The sequence below is a fragment of the Triturus cristatus genome, chromosome 7 (assembly GCF_964204655.1).
Source record: "Triturus cristatus chromosome 7, aTriCri1.1, whole genome shotgun sequence".
NCBI lineage: Eukaryota > Metazoa > Chordata > Amphibia > Caudata > Salamandridae > Triturus > Triturus cristatus.
This window is the reverse complement of record NC_140590.1, coordinates 175,757,332-175,774,724: the sequence shown is the minus strand read 5'-3', so window position 1 is coordinate 175,774,724 and position 17,393 is coordinate 175,757,332. Positions and strand designations below refer to the sequence as shown.

Genomic DNA, 17,393 nt, shown 5'->3' with positions numbered 1-17,393 from the left:
ATTTATGACGAACAAAAAACAAAACGCAGACGGGCGGAGGGTGGTCGGAGAGCTGACGAGGAGGAGTCACCGAGCGATGGGAGCGCGCGCAGGACAAGTGGAGGGTCACATGGGGTGAAGAGACGGGGATAGAGAGGGCAAAACTAACAAGAGAGGGGAGACTCGGGAGAGGCTGAGAGAGTGACACTAAACAAGCCAGGCCGCGATGATAACGAGAGACAAACAGGGAGCCTCTGCAGACAAGGGGGAGGCAGAGACAGCACGGACTGAGGGGTCGAAAGAATCTGGAAATGACAGGCCATAGAAGACAGGCAGGGAGAGCCTGGGACGCATGCGCAAACACAGCAGAAACGAGCACCGCAGCATCGGAGGAGGAAGTCAAAGTCAGGAGTGTGGGGAGATGAAGTGACCGCTGAGAACGTGTTGCAGAGACACACACAGCAAAGCAAAGGCAAGATGAGAGAGATGGGCAAATGTGATATAAACAGCCTGAGGGTTAGAATGCGTGGGGTGTGGGGTGGGTGAGTGAAAGACTAAGGAAGATGATCGATGGTAAAGGGAAAAGGCCAGTGCAGAGGGACACGCGCACATTACGCCACCCTAATATGAGAACAGGGTGTAGCACAACTGGCACAAAGACCGGTTCACTACCACCACTGGGAGGCGGACAACGTTACATTTCTTCCAGCCAGCACAGGCAGCAAAAAAATAGCTGCTCGAAAAAGAGGTCTGGGTTGACAGAATTTCAGCAATTTGTGAAACACGAATTAGAATCTACAATACATTAAGAAAAGCAATGACTACATGATTAAATAAGCGTTGGCCGCGCGCGAGTGGCCGGAGACGCAAAATGTGGTGGGGGAGGGGGAGAAGCGGGAGTTTGTGTGCGCGTGCGTCATCGCGATCACTCTGAAAGCGAAAGTGATCGCGATGACGCACACGAGTTTTCAAAGTGCTGCTGGCGGCCAGCTGCGCGCGTGCACGATCGCGTGAACGCAAGCGTTAGGCCAGCCAGCAGCACTTTGAAAATCCCACATACAAAATGTCTCTTCGAGCCAGCGCAAGCGCTGGGGCTCAGCGAGACCTAAACAACAGTTGATGGACAGAATGCAGAACAATGTCATACATTCACCCCAGTACAAAGATCTGGGCCTAAATCCATCGTTTTTTTGCTCACCATGCCATTCCAGTTTGAACTCAGCCATATGCAAATCAGTCTTGACCCTGTGCCTCATGGGAACAGTCCAGCCCGAACTGCCAAGCCAGGTCCTCCCTGGACTGGAACCAAGCATCCTAGGACCGGTTTCGGGGTTTCACCCCTCTTCAGCCAGGATAGATTGATTCCAGTGGCATGGAGAGCACGGGACTCATGTCTGAGCATACCTGTCCCACTCGGGGTGACAAATGCAAAACAACAGTTGATGGACAGAATGCAGAACAATGTCATACATTCACCCCAGTACAGAGATCTGGGCCTAAATCCATCGTTTTTTTGCTCACCATGCCATTCCAGATTGAACCCAGCCATATGCAAATCAGTCTTGACCCTGTGCCTCATGGGAACAGTCCAGCCCGAATTGCCAAGCCAGGTCCTCCCTGGACTGGATCCAAGCATCCTAGGACCGGTTTTGGGGTTTCACCCCTCTTCAGCCAGGATAGCTTGATTCCAGTGGCATGAAGAGCACGGGACTCACGTCTGAGCATACCCGTCCCACTCGGGGTGACAGATGCAAAAACAACTGTTGATGGACAGAATGCAGAACAATGTCATACATTCACCCCAGTACAGTGGTCTGGGCCTAAATCCATCGTTTTTTTGCTCACCATGCCATTCCAGTTTGAACCCAGCCATATGCAAATCAGTCTTGACCCTGTGCCTCATGGGAACAGTCCAGCCCGAACTGCCAAGCCAGGTCCTCCCTGGACTGGAACCAAGCATCCTAGGACCGGTTTCGGGGTTTCACCCCTCTTCAGCCAGGATAGCTTGATTCCAGTGGCATGGAGAGCACGGGACTCACGTCTGAGCATACCCATCCCACTCGGGGTGACAAATGCAAAAACAACAGTTGATGGACAGAATGCAAATGATGTTTAAAAAAAAGCAGACCCCAACAGTGTGCCTTGTAAGCCCCACTCACCGGGGCTTCTCCTCTTCGTAGGGCCAATCGGGTCGGATTCTGGAGCTCCCTGTAGCTCCCGCCGTAGACCTCTTCTCGTGGGTGAATCCGGGAAACAGGAAGGATGCAGCAGCAGGGAGCCTGCAAGGCTCAGGTCCTCCGTCAGTGTCCAGTGAGCCTGCGAGGCTCTGTCTTGGTCTTGGCTGCAAGCGGGGCTTTCCTCAGCACTACCGGCACAGGGTTGTCTGACTTCTGCTCCGGCGGCGCGTCCTCCAGCCGGCCCCCAACCAGGCCACAACCGCCTGACTTCCTCTCGGGCCCTGGAAGCCCACGAACGCAGGGTAGGCTCCCGCTCGACTTCGAGGATTTGTGGTGAATCGCTTGCTGCACAGACTCTGCCTGACTTCCGGCGGCTCGTCCCACAACCAGGCAGCACAGATGAATCCCCAGGCCGGCATTCCTTCTGAGGGGAATTCCGCGATGCAGCAGGCTTCGCTGCACAGCGCGTTTCAGCACTTGAAAACACATTTACAGTGCACAACAACCTTCATTATTAGTGTAGGCTCCGGCCCCAGACACACAACGGGGGTGGAGCCAGCATTGTTGAAGGCAGGCCAGTCCCATTCAGGCCCAGGTGCTACTCCTCCCACCACTCCAAATGCAGATTGGCCTATTCAGCCTAGCGCTGACTCACCCAGCCCCCTTGGAGCCACTGCACCTCCCCAGTCTCTGACACTTCAGAGCCAGACATGCAATAACCGGAGCAGGCAGGCACAAAAACACATAGCACACAGAAATGTCCACTTCTAAAAGGGGCATTTCTAAAATAGTAATAATAAATCTGCTAACACCATTACGCAGCATTTGTTACCACCATTCCAAACATATCAAACTTGATAATGCTACTCCTTTCATGTCAGGAATTACCACTGAAACTCATATTAGGGAATCCCCAATGCATTCCTATGAGAGGACAGGCTCTCAGTAGTGAGAAACCAAAATGACTGTTTGTAACTACCAGGACATGCCACAAAGTTAAGGCGCATGTCCTACCTTTTACCTACAGTGAATCCCTGCTCATAGGGCTAGCTAGGGACTACCTAAGGGGTGACTGATATGTAGTAAAAGGGGAGTCACAGATGTAGCACCCATTGTATGTGCCACATCACAGCGGCAGTAAACTCCGCGCACCGGCCCTGCAATAGCAGAGGCCTGAGACAGTTTTGAAAGGCTACTTTGGTAGGTGGCGCAAGCTGCGCTGCAAGTCCACCAGTAGCATTTAATTTACTGGCCCCGGGTGTATGAGGTACCACTTTACCAGGGACTAATAGGTAAATTAAATACCCAAATCTTACCAAGGTTATCATAGAGAGCACATGCACTTTACACTAAACAGCAGTGATAAAGTGCCCGGAGTCCTGAAACCACCACCAGGTCAGAAAAAATACCAGGAGGAAGGCAATAAGGTCAGGGATAACCCTGCTAAAAGGGTCAAGTCCAACAGTGCCATTGTACATGAAACGTTTTTTTTTCAATAAATGGTGGAATGCATGGGTGAAAAACATAGGGGGCATTACAGAGGGGGAGAGCAGGACAGATGTGTAGAAGCACATTTTAACTATACATAAAGCCCCGTCATTGTTTCGTGGCAGTTCTTTGATTTTGTTTCAGTTATGTATTGTTTTGTTTTAGGATTTATACTGTGCACAAATTAAACCTTTCACAATGTCAAACACAATGAGAAAGAACACTTGGCTTGGGTGAAATCTTACACATACAGCTCGGATTTAAAGTGCTTTCTGAATGGCAGGCATGTTGTGTTAGTCTCTTTTTTTAGCCTGCATGTCTTCTATGTCTCTTTTCAAAAAGACAACATGTCCCAAATGTCATTGTGTACCTCTCACGCATGGTTCCAAAGGAGAAGGTTTGAAAGAACACAGAAGCATCACAATATTGTGAGGGGCTTTTGCAAAAGGAAAACGATTGCAATTTTTTTCTGGAAAGAATTGTGTAGTAAGAGCACCTGGCATTGTTCATTGACCCAAGACTGCTCCATGGCCTTCAAAACTGGTTCTTTGTGATGCCGTATTTCAGTTGTGTGATGGAACCTTGCATGCCATTACCACGCATGCTGTTTCAACGCGGTCTTAACCACTCAAGTCCTACCCATGCATAAACCTTTACCACACATGCCTTTACAATGAAATATGTGTTGTTAAGGCATGCATGGCAAAGACATATACGTGGTTAAAACTTACCTACATACCCTGACCCCTGCCACCCGCCACCCGCCCTTAGCCATAAAATTCCCCCAGGGCAAAAATCCAGCCCCACCTTCCTCATAGCGTCCACTCCTGATCCTTCCTGGACCTGCCTATTCTAGACATCTGGACCGTGCATATGCCTTAACCACGCATATGCGTGGTTAAGGCTTATGCGTGGTTAAGGCAAGCGTGGTTGCGCTTGCATTGATCGGGCATGTGTGGCTTAGTCCGCAGTGTTCTGAGCGTTTCCTTTTATTTCCAATGTTGATTCATAGCTTGCTGCTGAGTCAATTAGGATCTAAAAAAATGTTTTTGCACGTGGCAAATTTGTCTCTTGGGCTTATTAGTTTTTAACCAGAAATTAAAGGAAATGCATGATTTAAGGCAAAGTTTGAGGTTTTCAGTGAATTGTGGGAACGAAAACCTCACCCCACACTGGAATCCCCTGGTTGTCTAGATTTCAAACATGTCTGTGGTTGGTAGATTTTCATGGGTGGCGGCTGAGCACCGCCCCAAATCTCGCAACTACCCCTATTGTTAATCTCTCCACATAGCGCTATAGGGCCTTTTGTGTCAAGGGTCTTAGTCCACTCACACAAGTAAGATACCATTTTCTTTGGGAGACTTTGGGGAATGCTGTATGGTAAGACATTTGAGGCTCCCAGTAGATTACAGAAGTTTTCCTCACAGCAATGTGAGGAAAATGTGTGTATTTAGTCAAAGTTTTAGGTGTGCAGGACATTGTGGGTAAGAAAATTATATGGAATTTAAGAGTTGCACACCAGCATGGATTTCCCGGGATGTACAGTTTTCTGAACTGTCTAGCCCTGATTGCATACATGCAGCCATGATGGCACTGGTGGGGTCGGGTCTGGTAGCAGCCGTCAGATACCGCAGGCATGAAAGCTCTCCCAAAAGAAAGCCATGCTTGTGTGCGGCAGCCAAATTGTGGTCGGGTCCATGATTGCCTAGCAGCCAACTTTGAAATGTGCGGCAACCCACCATTCCTGCCGCAGGAGCCAGACTCGCCTAGAGGCATTTGTCCGTTAACACTAACACACTCGGTAGCAATTGGCTCAGACCAGTCCTCCTCTGAAGTCAGGAATATCGCAGCGCTGTCAGATGTACTTATTGTAGCACACCACTCTCTGCAGCTGAGCTGAGCTATAGCTGTGCCAGAGAGCCCCCAAGCCTGCCAGCAGCAGTGCGCACCGCTCGCTGCCACTGCAGCTTGCATGGTGCTTTATTATAGCAGCGCTGCCAGCTTGACAGCTGAGGCGCTATAACGCATGATTTTGCATTTCAGTGCGGTGATGCTGATCACCACACTGAAATGAGTTAGTCTAATGCCTGATGCGTGGAACTTAGCAGGGTTGATGGCACCAGTAGTTACACTACAGTGCATCTTTGAAATTGGGGGTGGTTCAAACGGTCTCCCTTTGAAACACAGATTTTCCCCTAAATATCAGTCCTCTCCGCCATGAGGCCACAGAATGCAGATCCTAATCCTTAGTGGGGCCACGACCTGGTTCCCGAGGCCAAGGGTCAAAACCTCTTCCTCCAATCTCTCCATCTAGGACCGCAAGTGGAAGAGGTCTGTCATTCCTGTTGCATGCCAAGTGTTTTATAGCTGTCACTGGGGAATGCCCAGATGTGCTCCCCCATCCTCTAGTGTGGACTGGAGCCAAGCACAAAGGCACACAACAAAGTTTTAGAGCAGAGAAACACCCACATTTTAGTAGTGGCATTTCTAAGCAAATCATGACAAAGCCACCTTTACCACTGGAAAGGGGTTGTCACTACAAGTCCAGTGATAGAAAACATGCTGCAGCTGCACCACTGCAATCCACTGTTTCAGCCCAAAGATCCAATGTGCAGTGGCAGGCTGGACACAAATTCAGAGACACCATCAATGCCAGTTCTGGACATGAATTTATCAATACCAGCGATGTTAGAAACGAGAGTCTCTAGTTGGCACAGGTATGCACTTGCGACAAGCAGGGACTCTCAATTCTAAGTCAGGGTAAGGGGATCACCCTTTCAAATAACCCCTGCTCACCCTTTAGGTAGTGTGGCGCAAGCAGTCAAGACTATTCTCAGGGCGTCATAGGTTAAGCACTTGTGAACACATACAGTAATGCAATGCCACACCACAAATGGACACCAGTCAAGGTTGTATCAAAAATAGGTTTCTTTATATAAGGCTTAGCACAAGACCAGAATAACGATTAAAATTCTGTACGGTTCGTACCTGGGTGTACGGCTCGTCCGCATTAAAAGCAAAGAAAGTACGAGTCAAACACTCGGTGCGGACTCCGGGGTCCGGGACGTGCACACGGCGGTGCGAACAGAACAAAGTACCTTAAGTTCGTGGGGTCTGCGACGGACAGTGCGGGACAAGTTGATGGGTCCGGGTCGTAGTTCGGCAGCGTATTCGGTCTGGTCCGGTCGCGGCGTCGAGACGTGGCGTTGGTACGGGACCTTCAGGGATACGTGCGGATGGCCCGGATCAGCTTGCAGAGTCCGTGGCGTCGGCGTTCGGGCCGTACCTTCGGTGCAGATAGGCGGCGACACTTCTCGGCGCCGTACAGCGTACGGGGAGGATCAGCGTACTGCGGCTTCTCGGCTCTGAGTACGGCACGGTGCAGTACGTTAGCAGCGTACGGACCGTACCTGTGGGACGATGGAGCTTGGGGCCGGCGTACAGGGTTCGGCAGCCAGTGTTGTACGTCTCGAATCGGCAGGGAAGGTTAGGTGCAATGCAGCCGGGAGGGATACGGCGCGTACTAACGCTTTTGGGTCAGCGTAGACGCACGGTGCCCGGCGGCAAAGACACGGCTTCGCGGCGGATGTAGTACGAGGCGTACTGGGGCCAAATCCAACGGGAAACAAGGACAGATCGTCCAGGCAACTCAATTTTGGAAGGCAGATGAGTCCAATGGTCCTGGGACTCAGTTCAGGGGGCAAGCTCTTCTTCCAAGCCCTTGGAGAAAAACAAAGTACAAAGTCTCTTTTAGTCTTTTCCTCTCCTTTCTCAGCAAGGCACCAACTGCAGGCCAACCCCCCAGGTCAGGGAAAGTTACTCCTCCTTCAGCTTTCTAGTCAGGCAGAGTTCCTTCGTGGTTCAATCAGGATCTGATTTCTTAGGAGCAGGGCTCCTACATTTATACTAAGTTTCTTTTGTCTTTACAGGCCAGGTGGGCCTTTGCATAATCCCAGTCCAGTTCCTTTCAGTGAGGAGCACTTTGTTGTTGAGACTCTGGCTTCTTCTTTCAGCAGGCAGGGCAGAGACATCAGGCGCTCCCCAGGGGGTGGAGCCAGCATTGTGGAGGCAGAGCACTGTCCTATTCAGAGTCAAGGTGCACTCCTCCCACCCATCCTAGTGTAATCTTTCTATTCACCACCTGGCAGCCCCAGCCTGTCTCCTGGAACTTCCCAGCCCTGTCACTCAAGCTACCCACAAAGAAGATAGCCCTCCCCTCCAGAGGCGGACTGAAATGGTTAAGCAAGCAAATGCTAACTTTCTAAAAGTAGCATTTGCAAACCCAGGATATTAAAATAACCTTTGTTAAAAGATGTATTTTATTATTCTGAGTTCAGGCATACTAAACATGAATTTCTACCATGCTTCCTCAGCCTGCTAGGATTATAGAGTGTTATAACCTAGCAGCCCGTTCTGGCCTATGGAGAGCAGGTAGCCTTGCAATAGTGAAAAACAAAAATGGCTGTAATTCACTATTAGGATATGCCACACCTCAGGGCATGTCCTACCTTATCCTTACAATGCACCCTGCCCTAGGGCCTACCATAGGGGTGACTAATATGAAGGTAAGGGAAGTTTTTAGGGACTGGCAAGTGGGGACACTTGCCCAGTCAGCATGACAGTACCAGACTGCATGCAGGTTCTGCAATGGCAGACCTTAGACTCATTTTACCAGGCTGCTTCTGTGGGTGGCACAACCAGTGCTGCAAGCCCACTAGCAGCATTTGGATATACAAGCCCTGGGCACCCCTGGTGCACTCTACTAGGGACTGATAGTAAACCAAATAAGCCAAACATGGAAGTCAATTCACATAATACATTTTACCATAGGGAGCACTTGCCCTGTGGCACTGGATGGCAGTCTCACAGGGCCCTGAGCAGCTAACACCAGCACAAAAAGACATTGAGGCACAGACAAAAATGGAAGGGTGACCCACGCCAACGGTGCCAGGTCTAACACGTGTCCCCTCCAGCTGAAATGTGGGGAGAACTACCCTACCCCAGGAAGTTCTTCATCACTAAGGCGGAAAATCTGGAAAGACCATCAGCGTTGGCGTGGTCTGTACCGGGGCGATGTTCCACCGTGAAATCCATCCCCTGTAGGGAAATGGACCAACTCAACAACTTAGGATTCTCACCCCTCATCTGCATCAACCATCTGAGGGGCCTGTGGTCTGTTTGAACCCGGAAGTGAGACCCAAACAAGTAGGGTCTTAGCTTCTTCAATGCCCAGACCACAGCAAATGCTTCTCGCTCAATCGCACTCCACTTTTGTTCCCGGGGAAGTAACCTCCTACTTATGAAGGCTACAGGTTGGTCCCAGCCCTCCTCAGTCATCTGTGAGAGAACAGCCCCTACACCATGCTCTGATGCATCTGTCTGCACAAGGAATTCTTTGGAGAAGTCAGGAGCCAAGAGCACGGGCGCCGTGCACATGGCAGTTTTCAGGGTGTCAAAGGCCTTCTGACAGGCGTCAGTCCATATCACTTTTCTGGGCTGCTTCTTCGAAGTCAGCTCTGTCAAGGGGGCAACGATGCTGCCATACCCCTTGACAAACCTCCTGTAGTACCCTGTGAGTCCTAAGAAGGCCCTCACCTCCGTCTGGGTCTTTGGGGGCTCCCAAGCCAGGATGGTTTTGATCTTGGGTTGTAGGGGCGCCACCTAGCCGCTCCCTACTTGGTGTCCCAAGTACACCACTGATCCCTGCCCGATCTGACACTTGCTTGCCTTGATCGTGAGGCCTGCCTTGCGCAGTGCCATCAACACTTCCCAGAGATGTTGCAGGTGTTCTTCCCATGTGCCACTGAACACCGCAATGTCATCCAGGTATGCGGCGCTGAACTCGGTCAGCCCAACCAACACCTGGTTGACCAACCTCTGGAAGGTGGCAGGGGCATTCTTCATCCCAAATGGCATAACCCGGAACTGGAAATGCCCATCTGGTGTGGAGAATGCGGACCTCTCCTTGGCCCCACCAGTCAAGGCGATCTGCCAGTACCCAGACGTTAGGTCAAATGTGCTGAGGGACCGTGCAGCCCCTAACCGATCAATGAGCTCATCAGCTCTGGGGATGGGGTGCACGTCAGTCTTCGTGACTGAGTTGAGTCCTCTGTAGTCCACACAGAACCGGAGTTCGGGTGTGGCACCCGGCGAGGCAGCCTTTGGGACCAAGACCACTGGGCTGGCCCAAGGACTGCTGGAGGACTCAACCACCCCTAGAGCAAGCATCTTTGAGACCTCCTCTTTGATGCAGGCTCTTACCCTGTCAGTTACCCTGTAAGCTTTGTGCTTCACAGGTAAGCTGTCTCCTGTATCCACATCATGGACACACCAATCTGTGATACCAGGAACCAGGGAGAACAGGTCAGGAAATTGCCCCAGCAGCTGGCGTCAGTTATCCTGTTGCTCAGGGGTCAGGGTGGGTGAGAGGTTAACTCCATCCACTGACCCGTCTTGCTCTGAGGCTACCAAGAGGTCAGGAAGAGGCTCAGACTCCTCCTCCGTCCCATCATCGGTAGCCAAGAGCATGCCCACTTCGGACCTCTCCAAGTGGGGCTTCAGTCGATTGACATGTAGGACCCTTAAGGGGTTCCTAGGAGACTGCAAGTCCACCAAGTAGGTGACAGAACTCTTGCGCTCCACAATCTCAAAGGGTCCTGTCCACTTGTCCTGGAGTGCACAAGGCTCCACAGGGGCCAGGACCCATACCTTCTGGCCAGGTTGAAGCTCAACCAGAGTGGCATTCTGATCGTACCACCGCTTCATTTCCTCCTGGCTGGCTTCCAGGTTTGCCTCAGCAAGTTGCCTGAAACGCCTATTCTGGTTCCGAAAGGCCAGCATGTAACTGTATACATTCTGGGGAGGTTTCCTGGGAGATTGCTCCCAGCCTTCCTTGACCAGACTAAGAGGTCCTCGCACTGGGTGGCCATACAGGAGCTCAAAGGGACTGAACCCCAGAGACTTCTGTGGCACCTTACGGTACGCAAAGAGAAGGCATGGTAAGAGGACGTCCCACTTAAGCCTCATAGGCTTCTCAAGGCCCATAATCATGCCCTTTAGGGTTCGGTTGAATCTCTCAACCAACCCGTTTCCTTGGGGATGGTAAGGGGCGGTGAATTTGTATGTCACACCACACTCTTGCCAAAGGGACTTCATATATTTCGATATGAAGTTGGTCCCCCTGTCAGACACCACCTCTAGAGGGAATCCTACTCGTGAGAAGATTTCCATCAGTGCCCGTCCCACCACGGGGGGCGTCACTGTCCTTAGAGGGATGGCTTCAGGGTAACGGGTGGCATGGTCCACCAAGACCAGGATAAACCTGTTGCCCATGGCTGTCTTGGGGTCCAGTGGCCCCACAATGTCAATCCCCACTCGCTGAAATGGGGTACTGATCACAGGGAAAGGTTGAAGTGGAGCTCTCAGCTTCCTTCCACTCTTACCACTTGCCTGGCAAGTCTGGCATGTCCTGCAGTGAGTGTCAGAACTCCTGCGCATTTGAGGCCAATAAAAGTGGGTGACAAGCCTTTCGAAGGTCTTGTCCTGCCCCAAATGCCTGGCTAACGGAACGTCATGAGCCAGCCCCAGTAGGAAGGCTCTGAACTTCTGGGGTACCACCAGCGCACGGGCTGACCCAGGTTCAGCAACCTTAGGCTCTGAGTATAGGAGGTTGTTCTCCCAGTAGATCAAGTGAGTACCGGACTGATCACCATTGGCCTGGGCTGCAGCCTGCTGCCGCATACCCACTAGAGAGGGGCACTCCTTCTGCTCCCTGCAGAACTCCTCCCTGGTGGGGCCTCCTTCTTGCTGCCAATGGGTCAGCTCAGGCAGGTCCCCCAGTTCGGCTATCTGTTCCCCGGTAGGCTCCAGGGCATCCCCCTCAAGATCTGCTTCCTCCTGGGCCGTGGGAACTTCAGGAGCCGGTTTCCCGTGCCTCCTGCGCCCTCTCCCTAAGGCCGGTTCCTGGGCCTCTCCTTCAGGCTCCAGGGTCCCTTCAACACCCCTACTGGCTGCCATTGACCGGGTGGTCACGCACGCCCAATCAGGTAAACCCACCATCCGCAGGTGAGTTGTCTTCTCCACCTTTTCCCAAAGGGAGCTCTCCAAATCATTTCCTAGGAGACAATCAACAGGCATGGCAGTTCTCAAAGCGACTTGCAGAGTACCAGAGACCCCCCCCCACTCAAAGGGAACTTGAGCCATTGGACACTGACTCTCTGTGTTGTCAGCGTTGACAACACAGCAGAATGTGTGTGGGACCACCTGCTCTTGAGACACCAGGTGTTGCTTGACAGCAGTCACACTGGCTCTAGTATCTCTAAGAGCCACCACCCTCTTGCCATTTATGGTCACCCACTGCCCATACTTTTGAGTATTGGGGGGCAGTTGGGCCTCCGGGACCATCTCACTGTCTCCTAATGAGACTAGGGTCATCTGTACGGGAACCCCCTCCCTATGGACATCTACCTCCCTCCCAAAGGCTACACTAGCCACCTGCTTGGGGGGTGGAGCACCAGAGGGTGCTGGTTTACCATACATGGGGCACTTGGTATCCATGGAATAGTGCCCCAGATTGTTACACTTGTAACATCTGGGGGGCCCTCTTTGAACAGGGTTACCTGTCGGGCCCCGGTCTGCTTCGGGGGTGGGGGTGGCTGAGCACCTTTCCCTTGGTTCCCCTGGGAATTACTTTGGGGCCCTCTGTAGAACTCCCTCTGTTTACCCTTGTCCCCCCCACTCTTCTGCTGGGGACCCTGACCACCTTTGACAGGGCCTCCCACGGGACCCTTGTGAACCCTGGTACTGATCTAGCGGTCCTCCTCCTCAGCAAGCTTCCTAGGGTTAGTCAGCTTGCTATCGATCAGGTGCTGGCGTAGCTCAGGAAAACAATTATCAGACAAGTGCTCCCATGCAATTAAATCAAACAGCCCTTGGTAATCATTCACTTTGCTACCCTTCACCCAACCATCTAGCGCTCTGGAAAAAAAACGTCACATATTCTACATAAGTGGTACCAGGTTTCTTGGTGCAATCCCTAAATCTCTGCCTGTACAACTCAGGAGTTAACCCATACCTTGTCATTAGAGCTTCCTTCATGTGTGGATAGGATGTGTGGACATCAGAGGGGAGATCCAGCAATGTGTCCCGCCCCGCACTCAGGAATCTTCCCCACAACCCCGCTCCCCAATCTCTCTCAGGGACCCGGTGGGAGGACATGGCTACTTCATAGGCCCTGAACCACTGCCCAATATCATACTGTTTATAATACTCTTTTACTACATCTTTAGGAATATGCACCCTTGACTCTGTTGAATTGCTGCCACCAGAGGGAGAGTGGTCTAAACTATTGGCCTTGATATCCAACTCCCTCATTTTTACCTCATGCTCCATGGCCAGCCTTTGTCTTTCCATTTCCATTTGAAGTTATGCCATCTCCACTTCATGTGCTCTTGCAGCAATCCTGTCGGCCATCTCCTCTGGCGACAGGCCTCTGCCAGGCTCAGAAACACCTTCTGGGAGTATCACCTCCCGTGCATTCTCTGGGAACTTTGATTCGTGCCAGGCCCTCAGCGCCTTTATGTACTGATCTTTGTTTGTTAATCCAGCTTGTTTAATTCTGTACTTGGAGAGATATCCTTTCAAGACTTCATTTGTGCAATTCCTCAGTGCCTCCTATTCCCAATCTATGTCATCAACTCCAGAGAATATAGAGGACGCTCCGCCTCCATTGACTGAGCTAGGCATGGCTTCTTAAAGTGGAGATTCGTCAGCAGAACAAAAATCAATACTGTGTGGCTGCGTTATCGGTCTGAACTCACTACGTGGCGTTCACTCAATCACTGTACATGAATCACAAATGCAAATTCAAATCCTCACCGCTAACCACCAATGTTAGAAACGGGAGTCTCTAGTTGGCACAGGTATGCACTTGCGACAAGCAGGGACTCTCAATTCTAAGTCAGGGTAAGGGGATCACCCTTTCAAATAACCCCTGCTCACCCTTTAGGTAGTGTGGCGCAAGCAGTCAAGACTATTCTCAGGGCGTCATAGGTTAAGCACTTGTGAACACACACTGTAATGCAATGACACACCACAAATGAACACCAGTCAAGGTTATATCAAAAATAGGTTTCTTTATATAAGGCTTAGCACAAGACCAGAATAACGATTAAAATGACCACAGTATTATTTTAAAGTTCAATGTTCTTGCAAAAAGGCTTAAAATACAAAAATAGGCTTCTTTTACTCAATTCTTTTCAGGCTTTGTACGGTTCGTACCTGGGTGTACGGCTCGTCCGCATTAAAAACAAAGAAAGTACGAGTCAAATAATCGGTGCGGACTCCGGGGTCCGGGACGTGCACACGGCGGTGCGAACAGAACAAAGTACCTTAAGTTCGTGGGGTCCGCGACGGACAGTGCGGGACAAGTTGATGGGTCCGGGTCGTAGTTTGGCAGCATATGCGGTCAGGTCCGGTCGCGGTGTCGGGACGCGGCATTGGTACGGGACCTTCAGGGATACGTGCGGATGGCCCGGATCAGCTTGCAGAGTCCGTGGCGTCGGCGTTCGGGCCGTACCTTCGGTGCGGATAGGCGGCGACACTTCTCGGCGCCGTACAGCGTACAGGGAGGATCAGCGTACTGCGGCTTCTCGGCTCTGAGTACGGCACGGTGCAGTACGTTAGCAGCGTACGGACCGTACCTGCGGGACGATGGAGCTCGGGTCCGGCGTACAGGGTTCGGCAGCCAGTGTTGTACGCCTCGAATTGGCGGGGAAGGTTAGGTGCAATGCAGCCGGGAAGGATACGGCGCGTACTAACGCTTTTGGGTCAGCGTAGACGCACGGTGCCGGGCGGCAAAGACACGGCTTCGCAGCGGATGTAGTACGAGGCGTACTGGGGCCAAATCCAGCGAGAAACAAGCACAGATCGTCCAGGCAACTCAATTTTGGAAGGCAGATGATTTCAATGGTCCTGGGACTCAGGGGGCAAGCTCTTCTTCCAAGCCCTTGGAGATAGTTGAAAAACAAAGTACAAAGTCCCTTTCAGTCTTTTCCTCTCCTTTCTCAGCAAGGCACCAACTGCAGGCCAATCCCCCAGGTCATGGAAAGTTACTCCTCCTTCATCTTCTTCCAGGTCCTTCTAGTCAGGCAGAGTTCCTTCGTGGTTCAATCAGGATCTGATTTCTTAGGAGCAGGGCTCCTACATTTATGCTAAGTTTCTTTTGTCTTTACAGGCCAGGGGGGCCTTTGCATAATCCCAGTCCAGTTCCTTTCAGTGAGGAGCACTTTGTTGTTGAGACTCTGGCTTCTTCTTTCAGCAGGCAGGGCAGAGACATCAGACGCTCCCCAGGGGGTGGAGCCAGCATTGTGGAGGCAGAGCACTGTCCTATTCAGAGTCAAGGTGCACTCCTCCCACCCATCCTGGTGTAATCTTTCTATTCACCACCTGGCAGCCCCAGCCTGTCTCCTGGAACTTCCCAGCCCTGTCACTCAAGCTACACACAAAGAAGATAGCCCTCCCCTCCAGAGGCAAACTGAAATGGTTAGGCACGCAAAGGCTAACTTTCTAAAAGTAGCATTTGCAAACCCAGGATATTAAAATAACCTTTGCTAAAAGATGTATTTTATTATTCTGAGTTCAGGCATACTAAACATGAATTTCTACCATGCTTCCTGAGCCTGCTAGGATTATAGAGTGTTATAACCTAGCAGCCCATTCTGGCCTATGGAGAGCAGGTAGCCTTGCAATAGTGAAAAACGAAAATGGCTGTAATTCACTATCAGGACATGCCACACACCTCAGGGCATGTCCTACCTTATCCTTACAATGCACCCTGCCCTAGGGCCTACCATAGGGGTGACTAATATGAAGGTAAGGGAAGTTTTTAGGGACTGGCAAGTGGGGACACTTGCCCAGTCAGCATGACAGTAAAAGACTGCATGCAGGTTCTGCAATGGCAGACCTTAGACACATTTTACCAGGCTGCTTCTGTGGGTGGCACAACCAGTGCTGCAAGCCCACTAGCAGCATTTGGATATACAAGCCCTGGGCACCCCTGGTGCACTCTACTAGGGACTGATAGTAAACCAAATAAGCCAAACATGGAAGTCAATTCACATAATACATTTTACCATAGGGAGCACTTTCCCTGTGGCACTGGATGGCAGTGTCACAGGGCCCTGAGTAGCTAACACCAGCACAAAAATACATTAAGGCACAGACAAAAATGGAAGGGTGACCCACTCCAACGGTGCCAGGTCTAACACGCGATGTCACACTCACACCAGTCCGCAACGAAATGAAAGGAAATGAAATACCAGCATTTGTAAAGCACACAGCTACCTCTGGGGTGGTGTCCTGGCGCTGGCGGCCAATGGGAAGATTAAGCAAGCTATTACCCAGAGTCACACAGTGCTGGACTAACCTGCTGCTGGTACCGGGGATCGAACAGTGAACTCCATGGTCCGGAGTCAGGCACCCTGGCCGCTGCACCACACCTCTTCCACTTGCAATGTCAATGGCAGATGGTCACGTATTCAGATGCATCATCGGTACAAAGCGCACCCCAGCCTGCAGTGGCAGGCTGGACACATGTTCAGCAACACTAGCGGGGCAACACACACACATCAGTCTGCAATGGCAGGCTGGCCACGCATGTGGTAAACACCATCAGTACCAATGCGCACCCAAGCACACAATGGGGAACTGCACTGATGTTTGGGACACCATCAGTGCCACAGCTCACCTAAACCTGCATTGGCGGGTTTGGCACTCATGGAGTGACACCATTGGTGCAAGTGCGCACCCCACCCTGCAATGGCAGTCCGGTCACATAATCAGGGACATCATCGGTGCAAATGTGCCCACTCCAGCCTGCAATGGCAGGCTAGACACAGGTTCTACAACATCGCATGTGCCAGTGCGCACACCGGCCTGCACTGACAGGGCTGGTCAACGGGTTACGACCACCCTAGATGCGAGTGTGCACACACACTGACCTGCACTGGCAGGCCTGACTTATGTTTAGAACCTGTGGCTAAGCACCCCTTCCTAACGGGTGTAGAAAGGGAGCTTGCATTTTCACGCTACCTTGACAGTGGGAAAGTGCACCACGCCCTATTTCCATAATAAGGGCATCAGCCACACCCTGGAGATGTTTCCAAAGGGGAGAGCCGACTCGCTAGTTAGAGAAAACCCACATGGGGCTCATCTCTACCCGGGCAGAGCACATGTAGATGTACCTACCTGGACCCTCATCTACCCTGATGTGGTGGTAGGGAACAGCCCCCTCAAGGTGGGCCACGGAGTGAGTCAGGCCAACCGCCAACCTGAGCATGAGACATTTTTTGTAGGCTCTTTTGGCGGGGGTGGCACAATCAGTGCTGCATCCCCCCGTTAGCCTGTGTTGCCCCTGCCCTGGGTATGTGTTGTACTCTTTCACCTGGCACTTACAGGTGACACCTAAACCAATTAAGTAAACACCCTGTCCTGGCATGTGTAGGAAGGCTGTGCACACTTTCCCACTGCAGTGCAGGGGAAAGTGCCCAGGGACCTAAGTTCAGGAAAACAAAGTGGGCAAAAACCAGGAGGACAAAAAGCAAAAGGTTTTGGGGAAATCCCCCTAAGAAGTATTGCATCCACAAATAGAGGCAAGTTATAATCAAAACCAAAATATTTTGACATTTCCTACTTGAATTGTGCCCATAAATACAGTGAGATCTTCCTGAAACTGACTTCCTTGACAAAACT

The 17,393-nt window shown here is 51.5% G+C and overlaps 1 protein-coding gene across 1 annotated transcript in view; it reads right to left on the bottom strand.

Annotated features, from left to right (window-relative positions):
- Window positions 1-16,105, bottom strand: part of LOC146809159 (IgGFc-binding protein-like) — a 135,332-nt gene extending 119,227 nt beyond the window's left edge. Inside the window, exon 1 of the mRNA XM_085614836.1 lies at window positions 16,069-16,105. Coding sequence (XP_085470962.1) covers window positions 16,069-16,105 — 37 coding nt within the window. The remainder of the gene's footprint in view (window positions 1-16,068) is intronic.
- Between the last annotated feature and the right edge of the window lie 1,288 nt (window positions 16,106-17,393).